The following is a 24,238-nucleotide window of genomic DNA, read 5'->3' as shown; positions in this document are numbered from 1 at the left end:
ACTCTGTTTTATCCCCGCAGACACGAGGAAATCTACAGGTGCTGGAAATTCAAGTAACACACACAAAACGTCCCAGCCCGAAACGTCAACTGTACCTCTTCCTATAGATGCTGCCTGGCCTGTTGCGTGCACCAGCATTTTTTGTATGCGTTGTCTGTTTAATCCCGCCTGGTTCAGTCCTTTCCTACCTACATCCGTGACACTTCACACCATCTTTTCAATGATTTCAAGTTCCCTGGCCCCTATCATCTTATTTTTACTATGGATGTCAGTCCCTATACACCTCCAACCCCCACCAGGAAGGCCTCAAAGCTCTCCATTTTTTTCTGGACAGTCTATGTTCCAAGCCTGCACTGGTGACCATCCAGCACTTTTCCTATGCTACATCAACGACTGCACTGGTGCTGCTTCTGGCACCTGTGCTGAACTCATCGACTTCATCCACTTTGCCTCCAACTTCCACTCTGCCCTCAAATTCACCTGGTCCATTTCCAACACCTCCCTTCCCTTTCTTGATCTCATCTCCAGAGACAGCTTATTCACCAATATCTATTACAAACCTATGGATTCTCACATCTACCTAGACTACACCTTGTTCCACCCCGCTACTAGTAAGAATGCCATCCCCTTTACTCAATTCCTCCCTCTCCACCACATCTGCTCTCAGGATGAGGCTTTTCATTCTAGAATGAAGGAGATGTCCTCCTTTTTCAAAGAAAGGGGGTTTCCTTCCTCCACCAACAATGCTGTCCTCAACTGCATCTCTTCTATTTCACACGTCTGCTCTTACCCCATCCTCTCACCACCCTACCAGGGACAGGGTTCTTTTTGTCCTCACCTACCACCCCACCAGCCTCCGCGTTCAACACTTAACTCTCCAAAACTTCCACCACCTCCAACGGCACCCCACCACCAAGCTCATCTTTCCCTTCCACTTTCTATAGGGATCGCTCTCTACACGACTCCCTTGTCCATTCACGCCTCCCCACTGATCTCCCTCCTGGCACTTACCCTTGCAAGCCGAACAAGTGCTACACCTGCCCCTACATCTCCTCCCTCACTACCACCCAGGGCTCCAAACAGTCCTTCCAGGTGAGGCAACACTTCACCTGTGAGTCTGCTGGAGTCATTTACTGTGTTTGGTGCTGCTGGTGTGGCCTCCTATACATCAGTGAGACCCAACATAGATAGGGAGATCGCTTTGCTGAGCACCTACACTGCATCCGCCAGAACAAGTGGGATCTCCCAGTGGCTATCTATCTTAATCCTACTTCCCATTCCCATTCTGATCTTTCCATCCATGGCCTCCTCCACTGTTGTGATGAGGCCACACTGAGGTTGGAGGAACAACACCTTATATTCCATTTGGATAGCCTCCAAACTGATGGCATGAACATCAATTTCTCAAACTTCCGGTAATGCCTCCCAATCCACCCTCACCCTTCTCTATTTCCCATCCCCTTTTCCATCTCGCACCTCATCTCCTTGCCCACCCATCGCCTCCCTCTGGTGCTCCCTCCTCCTTTTTCTTTCTTCCATGGCCTTCAGTTTCTTTCACCAATCAACTTCCCAGCTCTTTACTTCATCCTTCCCCCTCCAGGTTCCACCTATCACCTTGTGTGTGTGTCTCTCTCTCTCTCTCCTCCCCCCATCTTTCAAATTCCTCAGCTTTTTTACTCCAATCCTGCCGAAGGGTTTCCGCCCAAAACGTCGACCGTACTTTTTTCCATAGATGCTGCCTGGCCTGCTGAGTTCCTCCAGCATTTTGGGTGTGTTGCTCCGATTTTCAGCACCTGCAGATTTTCCCTTGTTTACTGTCACTTTCCTGTCAGTTTGAACCAGTTTGACAATTTTCTCCGACCTCTTTTATTTAAAAGACTCTTAGATAGGCACATGAATGATAGAAAAATGGAGGGCTACATGGGAGCGAAGGGTTAGATTGATCCTAGAATAGGTTAAAAGGTCAGCACAACATCGTGAGCCAAAAGGACTGTAGTGTGCTGTAGTGTTTTACTTCCCATGCAGATGGTACACACAGCAATTGTGGAAACACAATGTGCCTAAAATAGGAACTAAACTTCCAAACCTCTGACTCGGAGACAGGAATGTTGCCTGATCAGCCGCAGGTGAAGTTAGCACCGCTGCCTTGATCACTTACCCAGAGGTGGACCATGAGTCATGAGAACATCGATACCCTCTGGAATTAGATTCCACTTGTCAAGGAGGGACTGACCTCGAGGCAGGTTGAAGCCCCAGCCATTAAACCAGGGGGTCCTGCAAGAGAGAGAGAGAATCAAACATATCGTCAACACAAAAGATTCTGCAAATGTTGGCATTCCAGGGTAACACACACAAACCCAGCAGGTCAGGCAGCATCTACAGAGAGGAATAAAGTGATGATCTTTCAGGCTGAGCCCTTCCATCAGAACTGGAAAGGAATAGGGAAGAAGGCAGAATAAGAATGTAGGTGTACAAGCTGGAAGGGATAGGTGAAGCCAGGTGAAGGCGGGGGGGGTTGAAGTAAGAAGCTGGGAGGTGATAGGCAGAAAAGGTAAAGGGCTGAAGGAGGATTCTGATAGGAGGGGAGAGTAAACTATGGGAGAAAAGGAAGGCGGAGGGGCACCAGATGGAGCTGATAAGCAGGGGAGTAGAATATAAGAGTTAAGAGGTGAGACTGAGTGAGCAATTGAAAAAGAGAAAAAGGGGAGGGGAGGGGAAAGAAAAGAAATTACCAGAAGTCAGAAAATCGATGTTCATGCCCTCAGGTTGGAGGCTACCAAACATATTAAACACATATAAATCTTATCTTTAGTGCTTTATGCCACAATCAGCCACCTGCAGTGAGATTCAGAGATTAAAAGATTAGCTTTATTTGTCACATGTACATTGAAACAGGAAAGACAGACAGTGACAATCCAAGGACGTGCTGGGGCCGGCCCTCGGGTGTCATCAACTCGGCATGCCCACAACTGAGGGTAACACGGTGGCATAGCAGTTACAGCATCACCCTACAGTGTCGGTGAACACCGATAGGGGTTCAATTCCTGCTACTGCCCGTAAGGAGTTTGTACACCCCTCCCCCCAATAACCTTGTGGGCTTCCTCTGGGTGTTCTGGGTTCCTGCTGCATTCTAAAGACGTATGGGTTAGGGTTAATGAGTCGTGGGCATGCGACGTTGGTGTGAATTCGTGGTGATACTTGCGGGTTGCCCAGCAGAACCCTCACTGAATTGACGCAAATGATGTATCTCACTATGAGGGGTGATTGATGAGTTTGTGGCCTAAGGTAGAAGGAGATGAGTTGTTAACTTCAAACTTTCTGCATTATCATTCAGAGTTGAACTGCATGTGCATGTAATGAGAGCTGTATAACTCATCTCCTTCTACCTCAGGCCACAAACTTATCAATCACCCATGCTGTAGACACTTTCTGGAGGTCCAGGATCTGTACGCTTCACGACTGCTGGACTAAGTATGTAAATGTAGGAGGGGACTATGTTGACAAATAAATGTGCTAGGTTTTCTAAAAGTGACTCCTTCTACCTTAGGCCACGAAGTTATCAATCACCCCTCGTACATGTTTCGATGTTTATGTACCAAAGAATTAAGTAAAACCAATAAGGCAACTTACTAACCCTATCCGTTACAGAGAAAGTGCAGTGCAGGCAAATGATAAGATGGAAGGCCATGAGATAGAGTGTCTGTCTAATTGATGCAAGGGAACTGTTCTAGCACCTGATAACAGTGGGATGGATAGACAGACAGACAGACAGACAGACACACACACACACACACACAGAGTCTGCTGGGGAGAAGAGAGGAGAGAAGAGAGAATCTTCAGGGTGGGTGGGAGTTCTGATTGTACTGGCTGTTTTACTGGGGAAGTGAGAAGTGTTATAGACAGCCCAAGGAGCGGAAGGGAGGTTGGTTCCCATGACGTGCTATTCTGGAACCAGAACTGCGTTTGTCAATCGGTGTCTGATCACCTCTGCGCTTGTTGAACAAGTCTCTGGAGGATTAAATCATTTTTTTCCCGTTGCCTGAGCCTTTTGAACACCAACAACAATTGATCGTTGACCATGGATCTGCTTTTGTGGGAGCACCCGAGGTTTCGGTAACATGCCCAGACAACGTGAGGAAGAAATGCCATGGGTGCTGTGGCAGTGTAGCGGTTAGCGCAATGCTATCACAGCTCGGGGCGTTGGAGTTCAGAGTTCAATTGTGGTTCTGTCTGTGAGGAGTCTGTACCTTCTCCCCGTGACTGTGTGGGTTTCTTCCTACTGTCCAAAGCTGTACCGGTTCGTAGGTTAATTGTTCATTGTAAATTGTCCCGTGATTATTTATTTGTAGGGTTGTTCACCGAGCCTGGAGGTTACATTGCAAACATTTCATCGCCAGTCGAGGTGACATCATCAGCGCTCAATTGAGTGTTGTTCCTGCTGTGTGCTCCCGTTTATATTGGTCTGACTCATTGTTCTGATTGGTTGCTGTCACGCTGGCTGCTAGTAACCGTTGGGTTCCGGCTAACCGGATAGCTGAGTGATCTCCCCTGGCATGTATCCCTGGTTATCAGTCGTTGTGAGCATTGATACCCCTGGTGTCCACAGCTCACCCCTCAGCCCCGATCCCACAGAGGCATAGCTTCGTTAATTGCATCCGATTCAATCTGCTTGTTAATAGTCTCTTCCGTTGAGAACCAGACTTGTAAGAATTTTCTTCGTTTCTCGTTTGGTGCTTCTGCCAGGATTTTTGTAGTTCCCTGTGATTAGGCTAGGGTTAAATCAGTGGGATGCTGGGCATCACGGCTCGTTGGGCTGGAAGGGACTCTCCCCGCTCTAGTGCCAAATAAATAAAATACGGAAAACTAAAGTCTTCCAGTGAGTTCTCACTGTCTGACCTTAACTTCATGCTTTGTCCAAATGCAAGGATCTATCAGTCAATTCTGTTTGTAAGGAAACACTGTACATTCATCCATCCTGAAGGTCTCTTTACAACACAGTTTATTTGACCTTCTGTGGTCAATATTCAATTACAAGTCATCAGAACACAATTAGCACACTTCAGTCAAAAGGCATGACTGGGTGATTTAATAAAAGGCTGTCTATCCAACACAAAGGAGTCAAGTTCAAGACTAAATACGGGAGTGAATCTCTGTGTCTTTTTTCTGCACCGATAGTAAAGGCAAACGGAATGAGGTGAGTTTTGCGTTCTATCTGTCCTTCGCTATTGCGTGGCTTTAACAAGAATGGTGAATTTAACGCACTTCTCAAAAATTGCTTGTGGATGCTTGAGAGGAAATCCCTTCACATCAATATGTGTTAGTATTGCTTTAACATAGTCACACTTACCCTGCATGCTCTGGTTTCCTCCTGCATTTTCGGGTTTAGTGACAGACCATGCCATTCATTGAGGTAAAGTGAAGAAAGCTGAATGCAGAGTGTGGTGTGGTGTGGTGTAGCAGTTACAGTAGAGCTACTAGGACTTGATGTTTCAATCCCTATGATAAGTCGGCACTCTCGATGTTGGCAGTGGGTTTGGAGTGGTGACAAGGAGGGAGGGTAGGTACGTCATCGAGGTCATCAGGTGGGCACCCTCCTTCTTTGACGTTTTGTTGATAAGCCCGTGATGTCTCCAGAGGGCTCAATGGTGCTACCTGGCGTCCCAGATACACCCCCCTCAGTTCCATACCCTCCTGTCTTCATCCTGCAACCCAGTTGTTGTCTTTCCTTTTAATCCAAATCCAATTACTGCTTTCTTTTGCTGCATTTGACAAGGACTTAATTGCTTGTTGGAGGGAGTGACCCCTCACCCCCATCTTCTTCAATAGACTGGTCGTAGATGTAGCAATGAATCCCCTGCATCCCACTTCTACAGGGAAAATCTTGGTCTTCCAGCTGTTCTGGGCAGCTTCAGTTGCCAGTTCAGAGTACTTGGTCTTTTCCCTCTCATAAGATTCTTCGACACCATCTTCCCATGGTACTGTCAATTCCACAACAGATGCCAGCCTGGCTGTTGTGGACCACAGGACCATGTCTAGCCGGAGCGTTGTAGCCGCAATGTCTGGGGGGAAACACAAGCTTTTTTTCCAAGTCCACATCCATTTTCCAATCCCGAGCAACCTGCAGAATGCTTACATCTTTTGATGTTATATGGTGCTCTGGAGGTTGGCCTGCTGGTACAATTCGTGTGATGTGAACATTTCTTGTCGATGTTTGTGGGAGAACATTTGTGGTGATTTGCCTCTGTTCCGAGATTGATGCCAGCTGTCTGAGAACTTGGTTATGCCGCCAAGTGTACTGCCCCTGGGTGAGGCTCGTGGTGCGTCCTGTTAACATGTGCCTTAGTGATCCAGGTGCTTGACAAAGAAAGCAAGCGGGGTCTTCTCCCCACCACTGGTTCAGGTTCTGGGGTGTGGGTAGGAGGTCAGAAGTGGCTCTGATGACAAAACTTAGCCGAGATTCCTCCATCTCCCAGATGTCACGCCAGCTAAGTTTCCTCTTTTCCAGACTCTCCCAATTAGTCCATTGGCCCTGCTTGGCCATTGAGACAGCCCTGGCATGTCGCTCTGCCTCCCCGTCTTCTCAACTCCTCCACCATGAGTTGTTGCTTCTGCACTGATGTTGCCTTGTTACAGAGAAAGCATAGTCCAGGTAGACAGTGTGCAGGGGCCATGAGGTAGATTCGGAAATCAAGAATTCATGGATTTATCAGGTTCAAACATCCTATCCGGATATTACGGCTTGGAATGGCAACTGCTCTGCCCCACACTGCAAGGAACTGCAGAGTTGTGTACACAACTTAGCACATCAAAAACTAACCTTCTCTCCATGGACTCTGTCTACACTTCCCGCTGCCTCAGTAAAGCAGCTGACATAATCAAAGACCCCACCCCACCCCGACCGTCGACCCTGGATATTCTCTCTCCTCTTCCATCAGGCGGAAGATACAAAAACCTAAAAGTTTACACTTTATTCTGCATTGTTATTGTTTTACCTTATTCTAGCTTAATGCACTGTGTAAATGTGCATGGTAGCGTAGTGGTTAGCACAACGTTTTACAGTACCAGCGACCCGGGTTCAATTCCTGCCATTGACTGTAAGGAGTTTGTATGTTCTCCCCATGACCATATGGGTTTCCTCTGGGTGCTCCGGTTTCCTCCCACAGTCCGAAGACATACCAGTTGGTAGGTTAATTTGTCACAAATTGTCCTGTGATTAGGCCAGGGTTAAACTGGTGGGCTGCTGGGTGGCGTGGCTCAAAGGGCTGGAAGGTCCTATTTGTTTTGATTGTGATGAGATACAGAGCAGAATCTGCCCTTCTGGTCCTTCCAGGCATACCACAGCAGTCCTAGCCTAATCACAGGGCAATTTACAATGCCATCTCATTAGCTCTTCACACAACCCTGGAACATCTGGACAGTAAAGATGCATACATCAGGATGCTCTTTATTGATTACAACTCAGCATTTAATACCATCATCCCCTCAAAACTAGTCAGTAAGGACCTGGGCCTCAATACTCCTTTGTGCAATTGGATCCTGGATTTCCTCACCTCAGTCAGATCAGATTGGCAAAAACATAGAACCATAGAACACTACAGCACAGAAAACAGGCCATTCAGCCCTTCCAGTCTGTGCCAAAACATTATTCCGCTAGTCCCTTTGACCTGCATCCAGTCCATAACTCTCCAGACCTCTCCCATCCATGTATCTATCCAATTTACTCTTAAAACTTAAGAGTGAGCCCGCATTTACCACATCAGATGGCAGCTCATTCCACACTCCCATCACTCTGAGTGAAGAAGTTCCTCCTAATGTTCCCCCAAAATCTTTCCCCTTTCATCTTAAAGCCATGTCCTCTCGTATTTATCTCTCCTAATCTAAGTGGAAAGAGCCTACTCGCATTTACTCTATCTATACCCCTCATAATTTTGTAAACCTCTATCAAATCTCCCCTCATTCTTCTACGCTCCAAGGAATAAAGTCCTAACCTATTCAATCTTTCCCTGTAACTCAACTCCTGAAGACCCGGCAACATCCTAATAAATCTTCTCTGCAAGGTGGGGGAGACCCAGAGGATGGGCAAGAGGTATATTCAGAGGGACAGAGGGAGAAAAAGGAGAGTGAGAGAAAGAATGTGTGTATAAAAATAAATAAAAATACTTATTTTTATGCACACATTCTTTCTCTCACTCTCCTTTTTCTCCCTCTGAATATACCCCTTGCCCATCCTCTGGGCTTTTCCCCCCCTCCCCCTTTTCCTTCTCCCTGGGCCTCCTGTCCCATGATCCTCTCGTATCCCTTTTGCCAATCACCTGTCCAGCTCTTGGCTCCATCCCTCCCCCTCCTGTCTTCTCCTATCATTTTGGATCTCCCCCTCCCCCTTTCAACTTTCAAATCTCTTACTAACTCTTCCTTCAGTTAGTCCTGATGAAGGGTCTCGGCCTGAAATGTCGACTGTACCTCTTCCTAGAGATGCTGCCTGGCCTGCTGCGTTCACCAGCAACTTTTATGTGTGTTGCTGTCTATCTGTGACACCACTTTCAAGGAATTATGTATCTGAACTCCCACATCTCTTTGTTCCTCCACACTCCTCAGTGCTCTACCATTTACTGTGTATGTCCTACCTTGATTTGTCCTTCCAAAATGCAATACCTCACACTTGACATCTCCTCCACAATCTCCGTCAGCACTGGAGCACAAGGCTGAGTGCTTAGTCCCCATTCTACTCACTTTACACCTGTGACTGTGTGCCTAAATACAGCTCCACTTCATCTGCAGCTTTGCTAATGACACTGCTGTTGTGGGCCTTATCAAAGGTGGTGATGAATCAGCAGAAAGGAGGGAGATCAAAAATTTTGCTGAGTAGTGTAAAAACAATAACCTCTCACTCAATGTAAATAAGACCAAGGAATTGATTGTAGATTTTAGGAGAGGCAAAGCAAAGGCCCATGAGCCAGTACTCGTTGGAGGATCAGAAGTGGAGGTGTTCAGTAATTTTAAATTCCAGGGGTCACTACCTTAGAAGGCCTGTCCTGGACCCATCATATAAATATAATAGCAAAGAAAGCACTACAGTGCCTCTACTCCCTCAGGAGTATGTGGAGATTTGGCATGAGGAGAAGATGGGGGCGTGACGCAGCACACATTGGCCACTCCGGTGAATGATATCTGGTATCTGTCAAGTAGGGTGCTGTGCACAATCCTGATTTGATGGAGACAGACGTGAGAGCACGGAGAAACATCTGGAGAAACTTCTGAAATGCCTTTCTCGCTGCCACTGCTACTGTGTGATCCAGGATCTACGGAGGAGAAGGCCCCGAGTCCTCGGCTTTGCTTGTTGCTCGGGCCTTTGCTTTGCCAAATAAATAAATAACAGAAAAATATTATACAAGTTATTTATTTTTTGAGACAAAATGATCCAATATTACATGTATTTGTTGGAAAAAGTATGTGAACTTCAGGAGAAAGGCCTTCTACAAAAGCTACTTGGAGTTAGGTGTTCCAATCAATGAGATGAGATTGGAGGTGTGGGTTGTAGAGGTGCCCTGCCCTAAAAAAAGACACAAAGTCAGGTCACTGACAGAGCCTGCTCTTCTCAAGAAAGATCTCTTTATGTGCACCATGCTTCAATCAAAACAACTTTCAGAAGACCTGAGAAGAATTGTAGACGTGCATAAATCAGGAAAAGGCTACAAAAGTATTTCTAAAGATCTGCGTGTACATCAGTTGTGTTTTGGAATGGCTGAGTCAAAGTCCTGACCCTAATCCTCTAGAAATGTTGTGGGAGGACCTGAAGCAAGCAGTTCATGCAAGGAAGCCCACCACCATCCCAGAGTGAAGCAGTTCTGTAAGGAGGAATGACCTAAAATTCCTCCAGGCCAATGTGTAGGACTGATCAACGGTTAACAGGAAACATTTGGTTGAAGTTATTGCTATACAAGGGGGTCACACCAGTTACTGAATGCAAAGGTTCACATATTTTTTTCCATCAAGTACATGTAATACTGGACAACTTTTCTCCATAAATAAATGAACAAGTATAGTGTTTTTTGTGTTGTTTATTTAATTGGGTTCTCCTTATCTAGATTTAGGACTTACGTGAAGATCTGATCACATTTTAGGTCATATTTATGCAGAAATAAAGAAAATTCTACAGGGTTCACAAACTTTCTGACACCACTGTATGTACTCTAATAAATTTTACTTTGAACTTTGACTAATTAACCTATCAACATGTTTGTCTTTGGACTGTGGAAGGAAACAGGAGCACTTGGAGGAAATTCACGCGGTCACAGGCAGAACGTGCAAACTCCTTACAGACAGTGGCGGGAATTCAACCCGGGTCACCTGTACTGTAGGGCATTGTGTTATCCACTACGCTACCGTGTCACCCATCCCCCGCTGTATCTCAATAATAAACAATCGAATAAATAAAGTTCTGATCTACATGAACAGTGTGCAAGACAAGCTTTTCACTCAGTACATGTGACAATAATAAATTAATTCCAAAACCAAAAATGAAAGCAAAATCCTCCACAATGTTTCAGTCACCCTGGTATAATCTATTCATGATTACTTCAGCTCTTTGCATCTGTAATTACATCAGACAGAACTGACAAAGACCAATGGTGTTCCAATTAATGACTTAGATAATTGAATAGCATATTAATGATTGCAGCAGGTAATTGAATAATCATACAAATTAAATAATAACACACAGAAATTCATCACGGCATACACACACTCTGCAGCACTGAGCAAGATTCATTTACATCAGTATTCTAGTTTGAACTGAGCATGGATCCAAACAGAGCATTAATCTGGAGTTCTCATCCAGGGAAGTTTACTAATAATCCCAAAGGAGGGAACCAATTTATTGGCTTGAATGCAGCAAGCTCACTTGGAAAATTGTCTGAGAACCTCTTAACAAGGTGAGGCAAGTCGTTAGATTAATGACTATAACATATTGGAACAGAATTAGGCTATTTAACCCATTGAGTCTACTCCAATTCAGATTTTCCTTTCTCTCAGTCCATCGCTCCTAATGGTGGTCAACAGCAGCTCGCCAGAGACCTCTTTGCTGTGCCGAAGGTTGATGGGCCCTGTGGTTCTGCTTTCACCACACAACTTCATATGTCTTCTTGGTGAAGATCCTTCCTCTCCCAGAGAGGACATTTTTTGGAGCTTCTGTTGGCGTTCCTGTAGCTTTGCGTATTTACGGGATGGGGTGGGGTTACTAGCCCCATGTCCAACCCTCCCCAGCTCCCCTCCTTTTGCAGCCGGGCTCGGGACCATTCACCGTGGAGTTCTGATTCAGATTCATTTGTTCATCACATGTACATTAAAACACAGTGAAATGTGTTGTTTGTGTTGACAACCAACACGGCCTAAGCATAAGCTGGGGGCAGTCGGCAAGTGTTGCCACATATTCAGGCGCCAACGTGGCATGTCAACAGGAGCTTGAGGAATTTGGTGAAGACTGTAGACTCAGACAGCTCCTTATCCACCACCCTCTGTGTCAAAAATATGCCACTCAAAATTCCCCTTTAAATCTTTCTACTCTCACCTTAAACCTATGCCTTCTAGTTCAAGACTCGGGGAAAAGATGGTGAGCTTATCAATGCCCCTCATGATTTTATAACCTTCCATAAGGTAACCCCTCAGCCTTTTACGCTGCAGGGAAGACAGTCCCAGCCTATCCAGACTCTCCACATAACTCAGCTCCTCCGGTCCCCGTAACATCCTCGTGATAAAACAATAAAAGAGACGATATCATACTGCTGGAAAATGGCGCAGGAGAGATAGTAATGGGGGAGCAAAGAAACTGTGGAGGAACACTAGAGTGGACGTGGAGAGGACACTTCCTAAAGTAGGGGAGCTTAGGATAAAATAGAAGAATGTTCATTTAGAACTGAGATAAGGAGGAATTTTGAATTTTGATCTTTTATTTATAAAGTATAAAGTATTTAGCCAGGGGGTGGTGAATCTGTGGAATTCATTGCCACAGAAGGCTGTGGAGGCCATGTCATTGGGTATATTGAATGTGGAAGTTGATAGGTTCTTGATTCATCAGAGCATCAATGGAGAAGACATGGGCCAGATTAAAGTGGCTTCACTACCCTATCCACCACAGCCCAACGTACCTTACCACACTACACTTCACAACCTTATCTCTCCCAGCTCCAGATATACATCCAACAGCCCTACTCTCAAACCTAATGTCCAAGGGGGCACACACCCCCACTAACCATAGGCGCACCGCGATTAACCCTGGCCACAGCACCTCAAATTCGCTGACTTGTGTAAGGAGGAAGATCCAATAAAGTCAAGTGTTGGACATGGTTAATGAAGGCATGGGCCAGATCAAAGTAGCAGGGTTGTGTGACACTGAATCTTGAGTGACAAGATCAAGAAGCACAAGAGGGATGATTTTCCCACTGCCCAAATAATCTCACCCAAAAAATTTGCTGATGATACTACATTGATTGGCCTAATCACAAATAATAATGAGGCAGCCTACAGAGAAGAAGTCATCACCCTGACACAGTGGTGTCAAGAAAACAACCTGTCCCTCAACGATGCAAAAACAAAGGAGCTGTTTGTGGACTACGGGAGGAGTAGAGATAGGCTCACTGCTATTGACATCAATGGATCTGGGGATGAGAGCGTGAACAGCTTTAAGTTCCTCGGCATACAATCACTGAGGATCTCACATGGTCTGTACATACCGGCTGTGTTGTGAAAAAGGCACGACAGTGCCTCTTTCACCTCAGATGGTTGAGGAAGTTTGGTACAGGCCCCCAGATCCTAAGAACTTTCTACAGGGGCACAATTGGGAGCATCCTGACTGGCTGCATCACTGCCTGGTATGGGAACTGTACTTCTCTCAATTACAGGACTCTGCAGAGAGTGGTGCGGACAGCCCAGTGCACCTGTGGATGTGAACTTCCCATTATTCAGGATATTTACAAAGACAGGTGTGTAAAAAGGGCCTAAAGGATCACTGGGGACCCGAGTCACACCAACAACAAACTGTTCCAGCTGCTACCATCCAGGACATGGTAACACAGCGTAAAATCCAGGACCAACAGGCTCCAGGACAGCTTCTTCCACCAGGCCATCAGACTGATTAATTCATGCTGATACAATTGTATTCCCATGTTATACTGACTGTCCGGTTGTACATACTATTTATTATAAATTACTATAAATTGCATATTTAGACGGAGACATAATGTGAAGATTTTTACTCCTCGTGTATAGGAAGGATGTAAGTAATAAAGTTAGTTCAATTCAGTTCAAGGGAGGTTGAGAGGGACAATAAATCAGCCATGATAGAATGACAGAGCAGACTCGATGGGCTGAATGGCCTAATTTTGCTCCTACACTTTAGGGTCTTATAAATTCAAAATATTCTGCAGATGCTGGAAGTCAAGAGCAATGCACACAAGATGCTGGAGGAACTCAGCAGGTCAGGCAGCATCTATGAGAGGAATAAAGAGTTGAAGTTTCAGTCTTCATCAGGAAGTTAAAGTACCAAGTATGTGTACTTTATACAACCTTGAGATTCATCGTCTTACAGACAGCTCCAAAACAAAGAAACCCAATAGAACCCATTAAAACAAAAGAAAATCATCACACACACAATATGCAGAGAGAAAAAAATAAACTTGCAAACAATAAAAGTAAGCAGACAGCACGCTGTGATAGTTGCAGGCCACAGCCACCGTTCGGAGCAGAGGTAAGTAAACCCCGCCAAATAACGAGTTGAAGTTCAGTGTGGAAATGAGTTAAACCTCGCGGAGCAGCAATTTGAACTGGCCCGTGCCTCGCCTCCGGCCCTGACGCCCTGTCATTTTCAATTTGGTCCAGTGCTCAAAATATCCAGACCGTGCTCTCGGACCTGGACCCTGCTGCTCTCACTCGATACACTCTCAGGCTGGTGTTCCGGCACCTCAATTCGGCCTGTACCCAACTTTTCCAACTCGGCTCGGCATTTAAATCGATCAAACCTCGGGTCATTCTTCGTTCTCATTCCCAGGTCCAGGCCCTGCCGCCTCAACTCTGCGTTTCCTCCGCTCACCTCGCATCAGTTCTGCCGAATCAAATTGCCTCCAAGTTCCCTCCAGGAATGGCCAAACGTTAGCTCATTCCGCCCTCCGGCCGGGACCTCCCCGCCTTGTTTCAGACCCTACACACCACCCCACAGCTGTCCTGTATCTTTGAGACTTCAGTTCCCATTGCGAAAATGCCAGGTTGTACAGGCAATTCAAAAGCTCAACTCTGACAGGGGAGTGATGGAAATACTCAACAGGTCAGGCAGCATCTATGGTGAGGAATAACCAATTGGCATTTTGTGATTTTTCTCTGCATTTTCTCTGGCTTATTCATATCCTCCCTAGAGTTAAGTGACCAGAACATCACACAATACTTCAGTGTGGTCTCACCAAAATCCTGTACATCTGTAGCATAAAAGCCCAGCTGTTCCTTACCTGTAGAGAACACAGATTCCAAATGAACAGCCCATAGACTGCATACACACAGAACCTCACAGCAACCAGTCCCTATCCTGGAGAACACGCAGTCTTCTGCAAAAAGCAATTCTTATCCTGACCAAATTCATCAAGTTCCCCTGGGAAAGATCTTCACTCTACCGAGCTCACAGAATTAATAATAATGATAATAATAATTATTATTATAATAACTTTATTTATATAGCACCTTTCATACATTTAGATGTCGGTTCAAAGTGCTTCACATAAATTCTAAAAATAAATCAATACAGTCAGAAAAATACAAGACAAAATTAAAGCCAAACATTATATAGAAAAAGTGTAACTGAATATATCAAATTATTTAAATATAATCAACATCAGCAATAAGAAATCCTATAAGTAGGCCAAAATTTAAAAAGTAAGTGTTTAGAAGTGGTTTGAAATGTTCCACAGTACTAGCCTGGTGTTTCTCAGTCGGTAGAATATTCCAGATTTTTAGTGCATAAGAGCAAAAGGCTGCAGCAGCAGTTCTTATCTGCTTGGTTCCAGGAACACGAAGCAATCCAGCGTTCATGGATCTAAGATTACCGTTACAGTTATGAGGGAATAGACACTCCAAAATATACAGAGGAGCTAGATTATTCAGAGCCTTGTATATAATTAAGAGTATTTTAAAATTGATCCTAAAGCAGCCAATGACACCAAAACTGGTGAAGTGTGCTCAGGTTTTCTTTTTTAAGGTTAGGATTCTTGCTGATGCCTTTTGAACGAGCTGCGGCTGATTTACATCTTTCTTAGGCAGTCCTGAAAAGAGTGCATTACAGTGGTCTAATCAGCTAAAAATAGAAGCATGCATCAATTTTTCTGATATCCAGATGAATGCTCTGAACTTTTGGAACACACAGAATTCCACGCGGATCGTTCCTCCACTGCACAATTTTATTTTTATTTATATTGAGATACAGCACGGTAAGAGGCCCTTCCAGCCCAATGAGACCGTGCCGGCTAATTACCACCCTTGTGACCAATTAACCCACTAACCCATCATGGGAAAGGCACTCCCCACCAGTGAGCACATCTACATGAAACGCTGTCGCAGGAAAGCAGCATCCATCATCAGGGACCCCCACCACTCAACACCCAGGCCATGCTCTCTTCTCGCTGCTGCGGTCAGGAGCGTGGTTCAGGAGCCTCAGGAGCCACACCACCAGGTTCAGAAACAGTTGTTACCCCCCCAACCACCGGCCTCTTGAACCAGAGGGGTAACTTCACTCACCCCCATCGCTGAAATGTTCACACAACCTATGGATTCACTTTCAAGGACTCTTCATCTCATGTTCTCGATACTTACTGCTTATTTATTATTATTTCTTTCTATTCGTATTTGCAATTTATTGTCTTTTGCACGCTGGTTAAACACCCAAGATGGTGTGGTCTTTCATTGATTCTGTTCCGGTCATTATTCTATAGAGTTATTATGCTCACAAGAAAATGATTCTTACAGTTGTATATGGTGACATATACAAACGTACATACTTTGATAATAAAAGCAACACACATCAAAGTTGCTGGTGAACGCAGCAGGCCAGGCAGCATCTCTAGGAAGAGGTACAGTCGACGTTTCAGGCCGAGATCCTTCGTCAGGACTAACTGAAGGAAGAGTGAGTTGAGAGATTTGAAAGTGGGAGGGGGAGGGGGAGATCCAAAATGATAGGAGAAGACAGGAGGAGGAGGGATGGAGCCAAGAGCTGGACAGGTGATTGGCAAAGGGAATATGAGAGGATCATGGGACAGGAGGCCCAGGGAGAAGGAAAAGGGGGAGGGGGGGGAGAAAAACCCAGAGGATGGACAAGGGGTATAGTCAGAGGGACAGAGGGAGAAAAAGGAGAGTGAGAGAAAGAATGTGTGTATATAAATAAATAACGGATGGGGTATGAGGGGGAGGTAGGGCATTAGCGGAAGTTAGAGAAGTCAATGTTCATGCCATCAGGTTGGAGGCTACCCAGATGGAATATAAGGTTTTGTTCCTCCAACCTGAGTGTGGCTTCATCTTTCCTCCAACCTGAGTGTGGCTTCATCATCACGAAGGGCCTCGGCCCGAAACGTCGACTGTACCTCTTCCTAGAGATGCTGCCTGGCCTGCTGCGCTCACCAGCAACTTTGATGTGTGTTGCTTAAATTTCCAGCATCTGCAGAATTCCTCGTGTTTACGTTAATACTTTGATAATAAACTTACTTTGAACTTCGACCTTTACCTCTTTGGAACGTGGGAAGAAACCAGAGGAAACCCATGTGGTCCCGGGGAGAACACACAAACTCCTGTCAGACAGAGGTGGGGATTGAACCTAGTCCATGGGCTCTATGATAGTACTACACTACCCAATGCTGCCCATAAAATAGTCCCAGCTGACTCGGCCTCTCCATATACACAAACTCTCCAGTCTCGGTAACATCCCTCTGGACCTTTTCTGCACGTTTTCCAGATTAATTTACAGCATCCTGGAATATTTCTCTTTTGCACTACTTTTTTTTTATTGTAACTTACAGTAATTACTTATATTTTGCACTGTACTGCTGCCAGTTCCTTAAGGTTGCTATAGCTGGGAGTGGTAACGGGGATAAGCCCCCACTACCTGTTATATTTCCCAGTCCCAATGGTGTGCATCTCAAATAGCCCCTGACAACCAAGTCCAGCTCCTGGCCTTCATGTGTGGCTTAGCTACTAACCCAGGGGGACTGTTTCTACTGACAGGAGAAGGGGCATGGGGGGAGGTGGGTGTTACTGTCGTCTTAAAATCAGTCACTTTGGGCAGATGGGGCTCGTCAGCTGTGGTTGGCAGCTCATCTAGGAGAATGAAAACTTTGATGTCAAACCTTGGCACGCATGGGGAAGGCTTCGGGAGTAAACCCCAAGGGAAATTCTGGAGCTGGAGTCCCTTAGGCAGTCCTATGTTGAGTGCAATGCTGACTGGCAACTCCTGCCAAACTGTATTGGTTTCTGCTGTTCCTTTGGGTTCATCAGCTGTGTGGAGAGGGGGAGCTTGCTGCATGGGCAACAGCTTGCTCTCCCTATTGTACTGCCCTGTCCTGCGTATCTAGACAGGTAGGATGCAACATCCATGGTCAACCCCGTACAATGGAGGCCACCAAGTACTCCAGCCACACAAAGAAAAATTATGACATGTCAATGATAAACCTGATTCTGATTTGTACTATCATTTTGCAATTGAACTACAGTGGATTCTGGTTAATCGGGACACATTGAGACCAGTACATTTTGGGCCAATTAAGCCACTCTCCCAATAAGCTGTTTGATGGAAATAGTTAAAGTAGAGCACTACTAAAATTATTACAGTATTATAAAACTGTGTATTAGCTCCTAATAGTTATTGGAGGAATTCATCCAGTGTGCACGGCCGTGATCTTTTGATTAACTGTAAATGAACAAGATCAGCGCAGACTCTTAGTGCGGATAATGGACTGCCTTCATACAATGCTTTTGATCATACAAATCCTCATTTTCAGTATGATTATTGATACCTTCAAATTCTTCATAATTCTTAACTTGTTGAAGTAGCAAAATTGTTTCATTTTCACCCCTGACTGTTTCTGGCTTCGCTGTGCCTGAATGCTAGAAACAGCAATGAGCAAAACAGTTCTGAATTGTGTTACTGTTTATTTCTTGCCAACTATCAGTGACAAAAATCAATGCTTTTTGAACACACACACAACTGATGTTATTTAAAAACTGTTCACTCTAAGCACAGTATAGTGTCTAACAGCCACATAGGTGCACGCGACTGACACTAGTTGGAAAATGTTCAAGAATAGTCTCCTGTCGAAATTAAGTAATATGGTGTCCCAAATAAACAAAGGGAATCCCAGCTATTTTCTCAATTTGATTTGTTCTTTAAGAGTTGTTCCAAACAGGTGATTGCCCCGATTAACCATAGAATTCTGCAGATTCACTACCCTTTGGCTAAAGGAATTCCTCATCTCTGTTCTAAAGGGACATCCTTGTATTCTATGGCTGTTCTCCCTGATCCTAGACTCCCCCACGAGAGGAAACATCCTCTCCCTGTCCACTCTATCTAGGCCTTTCAACATTCATTAGGTTTCAATGAGATCTCCCCCCTCCCCCCCCCACATTCTTCTAAACTCCAATGAGAACAGGCCCAGGGCCATCAACAGCTCCTCATACTTCAATCCTTTAACACTTAAAATCATTCTCGTTCAAAATAAATTTATTATCAAAGTACATATATGTCACCAATTACAACCCAGAGAGTCATTTTCCTGCGGTCATACCTCCTGAACCTCCTCTGGGGGACCTTCTCCAATGCCAGCACATCTTTTCATAGATTGGGACCTAAAACTGCTCACAGTACTCTCAAGTGTGGTTCGACCAATGCTTTATAAAGCCTCAGCATTATATCATTGCTTTTATATTCCAGTCCACTCTAAAATGAATTCTATCATTGTATTTGCCTTCCTTACCACCAACTCAACCTGCAAGTTAATCTTTAGGGAATCCTGCATGTGAGTTACCAAGTACAGGCCCAGAACCATGAAATGCTGCTCACAGGTTAACCAGCACTATTCAGACCAACACAAGGCCGTCCCAATGTTCCTTGTGATAAGTCAGTGATGTTGACTATGTCTGGCGGATAGCTGTAACTAGCAGACTGGCTGGGATCCTAGTTATTACTCACATTCAGACACAGAGGTTAAGCAATGGGAAGCACTTAAACAACAACATAACAACAGATTTTCACAATGTCCCGAGGGACTCCACAGCTTATGAATTACTCATAAGAACAGTTGGTAAACACAAGAGGCAATTTTCACATCGCAGGTCCGCTGGAGTTTAAAACTAATGCACGGCCAGTTAATAAGAATGAGAATAAAACGTAAATTGCAGATCTGAGGTAAAAATGTTAGTATCACCTAGCAGGTCAGGCACCATGTGTGGAAAGACAGAGAGAGTGGAGACCCTTCATCAAACACCAATGAAGGGGCTTCGAGTTAAAGCATTCAGTTGCCTGAACTGTGAAGTGCTTATTGTATTCTTTGCTTTTGTATGCTGTCAACCCCAACTAGGATAATGTTAGAAAGCATACTGGCCAAAGACAGCTACAATTGCCTCATTCCAGCCCTTCGAGCCACACCATCTAGCAATCCCCCAGTTTAATTCTTGCCTAGTCACGGGACAATTTACAATGACCAATTAACCCACCTACTGATACGTCTTTGGACTGTGGGAGGAAATACGAGTACCCAAAGGAAACCCACGTGGTCACAAGGAGAACGTACAAACTCCTCACAGGCAACGATGGGGATTGAACTCAGGTCACCTATACTGAGAAGTGTCACTTGGCACAGTGACAGAGTCAGACAGCACTGAAACAGGCCTTTCAGCCCAGCAGGACAATGCTGACCATTTTACCTGTCTACACTAATCTTAACTGCTTGTGTTAGAACCATAAGGTGAGATCACGAGTGAGTGCAGATAGTTGTCAACTCTGCCAGCTCCATCGCAGACACAAACCTCCCCGTCACTGAGACATCTTCAAGAGGCAGTTCCTCAAGAAGGTGGCATCCGTCACCTAGGACCCTCACCAACCCGGACATGCGAACACGGCGCAGCACATCACACAAACCAATCTTCCGTCCTTGGACTCACTTTACACCACATGCTGTCGGAGCAGTGCCACCAGGATAATCAAGGACACGACCCACCCAGCCAACACACGTTTCGTCCCTCTTCCCTCCAGGAGAAGACTCAGGAGCTTGAAGACTCGTACGGCCAGATTTGGGAACAGCTTCTTTCCAACTGTGATAAGACTGCTGAACGGATCCTGACCCAGATCTGGGCTGTGCCCTCCAAATATCCGGACCTGCCTCTCGGGTTTTTTTGCACTACCTTACTTTCCATTTTTCTATTTTCTATTTATGATTTATAATTTAAATTTTTAATATTTACTGATTTTTACTATTTTTAATATTTAATATTTGTAATCCAGGGAGCAGAAAGCGCAGAATCAAATATCGCTGTGATGATTGTACGTTCTAGTATCAATTGTTTGGCGACAATAAAGTATAAAGTATACCCTCTTCTCATACCTGGCATCGAGGACGAGGGACAGGAGCCTGAAGACCCACACTTAATGTTTTAGGAAAAGCTTCCTCCCCACTGCCATCAGGTTTATGAGTGGTCCATGAGCACTACTGTACCTCGTTGTTCCTCTTTTACACAGTCTAGTTACAGTAATTTTTATTTCTTGTACTGTACTATCATAAAACAACAGACTTCACCATGTGCCAGTGATTATACACCTGATTCTGATTAAGTAAGGCTCTAAAGTTCAAAGTTTCAAGTTCAATGTAAACTTTATCATCAAAGTACATATAGGTCATCATATACAACCCTGAGATTCATTTTTCTGTCAGCATAATCAATAAATCTATAGAATACCAATTATAACAGGGTTAATGAAAGGTCAGCCAGTGTCGAAGGCAACAAACTGCAAATGCAAATGTAAATAAATAGCAATAAATAACGAGAACATGAGATAACAAGCTAAAGAACTCTTTTTTAAAATATAATTTTTATTGAGTTTTCGAAGTGATTACATAGAATGATAATATCTACCCTCCCCCCTCCCCTTAACCCTTCCCCCCCCGATATATACCCCTACCTGAAAAAAAAATGAAAAAAAAAGAAGAAAGAACAACTGCCTGGGTATTGGAAGGTTTCCATATGCTCCATGGGATTCAAAATAAGTTTAGTATATTTATTTATTACTTTCCCCAAGGGACCAACATCTTTATCACCGGAGCAACTAAATATGCCATCCTATCTTTTATAAATATGGGTGCCAAATATTCAAAAATGTATCATATTTATCTCTTAAATTATAAGTAATTCTTTCGAGTGGAATACAATTAGAAATTTCATTATTCCAACGATTCATACTTAAATACGAATCCAATTTCCAAGGAATTGCTATAGCCTTCTTGGCTACTGCCAATGCAATTTTTATAAATTCTTTCTGATACTTATTCAGTTTAAGTTTCGGTTTTATCCCTTCAATGTCACCTAATAGAAATAATATAGGGTTATGTGGAAGTTGAGTTCCAGTAATTTGTTCCAATAAAACACTTAAATTTATCCAAAATGGTTGAATTTTGGAACAAGACCAAGGAGAATGTAAGAAAGTACCAATTTCTTGATTACACCGAAAGCATTGATCAGATAAGTTTGAATTTAATCTATTTATTATTTGCGGTGTAATATATAATTGGTGTAAAAAATTATATTGTACTAATTTAAGTCAAAAGTTTATTGTATTTGTCATACTGTCAAGACAGTCTTGACCAATTTGTTTCACTAATATTAATATTCAGATCCGTTTCCCATTTTTGTTTTGACTTGTGGATTCCTTGTTTAATTGTCTGTTTTTGAATCAAATTATAGATAAAAGAAATAATTTTTTAAATTTTTCCTTTTTGAATTAAAATTTCAATTTCATTGGGTTTTGGCAAAAACATTGTTTGATCCAGTTTGCCTTTTAAATAAGCCCTTAATTGAAGGTAACAAAAGAAAGTGTTATTTATTATTTTATATTTATTCTTTAGTTGTTCAAATTACATCAATATACCTCGTTCATAACAGTCTCCTATAGATCTAATCCCTTTTTGGTACCAATTACATAAAAGTTGATTATCCATTGTAAAAGGAATAAGTCTCTTTTGGATTAAAGGTCTCCTTGCTAATAAAGATTTCAGCTAAAGAACTCTTGAAGTGAGATAATTGGTTGTGGGAACATCTCACTGGATGAGCAGGTGAGTGTAGTTATCCCCTTTTGTTCAAGGGACTGATGCTTGTGGGGTAGTAACTATTCTCGAACCTTGTGGTGTGAGTCCTGAGGCTCTTGTACCTTCGATCTGTTGGCAGCAGTGAGAAAAGAGCATGGCCTTGGTGGTGGGGGTCCCTGATGATGGATCCTGCTTTCTTCTGATGGCATTTCACGTAGATTAGATTAGATTATGAGGACACGCAGTCCTCTTTTATTGTCATTTAGTAATGCATGCATTAAGAAATGATACAATGTTTTTCCAGAATGATATCACGGAAACACATGACAAACCGACTTAGGAACTAACAAAAACCACATAATTATAACATACAGTTACAACAGTGCAAAGCCATACCGTAATTTGATAAAGAACAGACTATGGCATGGTAAAAGTGTCGAAGTCTCTTGAAAGTCCCATCATTTCACACAGACGGTAAACCTCCAGCGCCGCAAACTTGCCAATGCAGCATCCCGGAAGCATCCGACCACAGTCCGACTCCGAGTCCGTCTGAAAACTCTGAGCCTCCGACCAGCTCTCCGACACCGAGCACCATCTCTGCCGAGTGCTTCAACCCCGGCCCCGGCAGCAGGCAATAGGTAAAGCCGAGGATTTGGGGCCTTCCCCTCCGGAGATTCTCCATCGCACAGTAGCAGTGGCAGCGAAGCCGGCATTTCAGAAGTTCCTCCAGGTGTTCCTCCTCATGGCTGTCTCCATCAAGTCAGGATTGTGCACGGCCTCCTAGTTAACACATATGATATTCATTCGGAACAGCGGCGTGCGCTGCGTCGCGCCGCCATCTTCTCCTCCCCTTCTTCATGTGCTCAATAGTTGGGAGGGTTTTACCTGTGATGTACTGGGATAAATCCACCACCTCTTGTAGGATTTACTCAGGGTTTCCTAACTTTTCTTTATACCATGGACCAAATAACATTAAGCAAAGTGTCTGTGGACGCCAGATTGGGAGCCCCTGCTCTAGGGGATAAGTTAAATAATTCAGTGCATCAAGCTAAGTAGGACAACTGCTCTGCTCCAGACCACAAAAAATTGTAGAGGGCTATGAACACAGCCCATTCTGTCATGAAAAAGAGCTTCCCCTCCGTGGAATCTGTCTACACTTCTCTTGGGAAAGCAGTCAACGTAATCAACTCCCCCCTCCCCCACCTTGGACATTCTCTCAACTCCCCCCAGGCAAAAGGTATAAGAAATTGAAAACATGCACCAGCAGGCTCAAGGCCAGCTTCTATCCTGTTTTCCGCAGGGAATGTTCTCTACATGACTCCATTGTCCACTCGTCCCTCCCCACTGATTTCCCTCCTGGTGGGACAAGTGCTACACCTCCTCACTTACCAGAGCTCAGGGCCCCAAAGTGACACTTCTTCTGCAAATCTTCTGGAGTCATCTACTATAACAGGTCCTCACGGTATGGCCACATCTGCATCAGTGAGGCCAGACGTAGACTGGAGGACCGCTTTATCGAGCACTTCTTTCTGATAGCACAAAAGACAGGATTTCCAGGTTATCACCTATTTCAGTTCAACTTCCCATTCTTACTTCTATATGTGGGCCCATGGTGTCCTCTACTGCCAAGATGAGGCCACACTCAGACTGGAGGAACAATACCTCATATTCTGTCTGGGTAGCCTCCAAGCTGTTGTCATGAACATCAATTTCTCTAACTTCTGGTAATTTCTCTTCCTCATCTCTCTTTTTCCATTGCCCACTCTGCTTCCCCTCTCACCCATTCTCTTCTCCTCATCTGCCTATCACCTCTCTCTTTTGCCCTTCCTCCTTTCTTTCTCCCATGGTCCACTCTTCTCTCCTTTCAGATTTCCTCCTTCATCAGTCCTTTGCCTTTTCCACCTATCACCTCCCAGTTTTTTCCT

The 24,238-nt window shown here is 44.4% G+C and overlaps 1 protein-coding gene across 2 annotated transcripts in view; it reads right to left on the bottom strand.

Annotated features, from left to right (window-relative positions):
• mpped2a (metallophosphoesterase domain containing 2a) overlaps positions 1–24,238 on the bottom strand; it is a 210,235-nt gene that overhangs the window by 13,343 nt on the left and 172,654 nt on the right. For both annotated transcript variants that reach the window (XM_072272830.1, XM_072272829.1), the window contains exon 5: positions 2,159–2,274. In XM_072272830.1, coding sequence (XP_072128931.1) covers positions 2,159–2,274 — 116 coding nt within the window. The remainder of the gene's footprint in view (positions 1–2,158; positions 2,275–24,238) is intronic.

The sequence above is a fragment of the Mobula birostris genome, chromosome 11 (genome assembly GCF_030028105.1).
Source record: "Mobula birostris isolate sMobBir1 chromosome 11, sMobBir1.hap1, whole genome shotgun sequence".
Taxonomy (NCBI): Eukaryota; Metazoa; Chordata; class Chondrichthyes; order Myliobatiformes; family Myliobatidae; genus Mobula; species Mobula birostris.
This window is presented reverse-complemented; position numbering and strand designations above follow the sequence as displayed.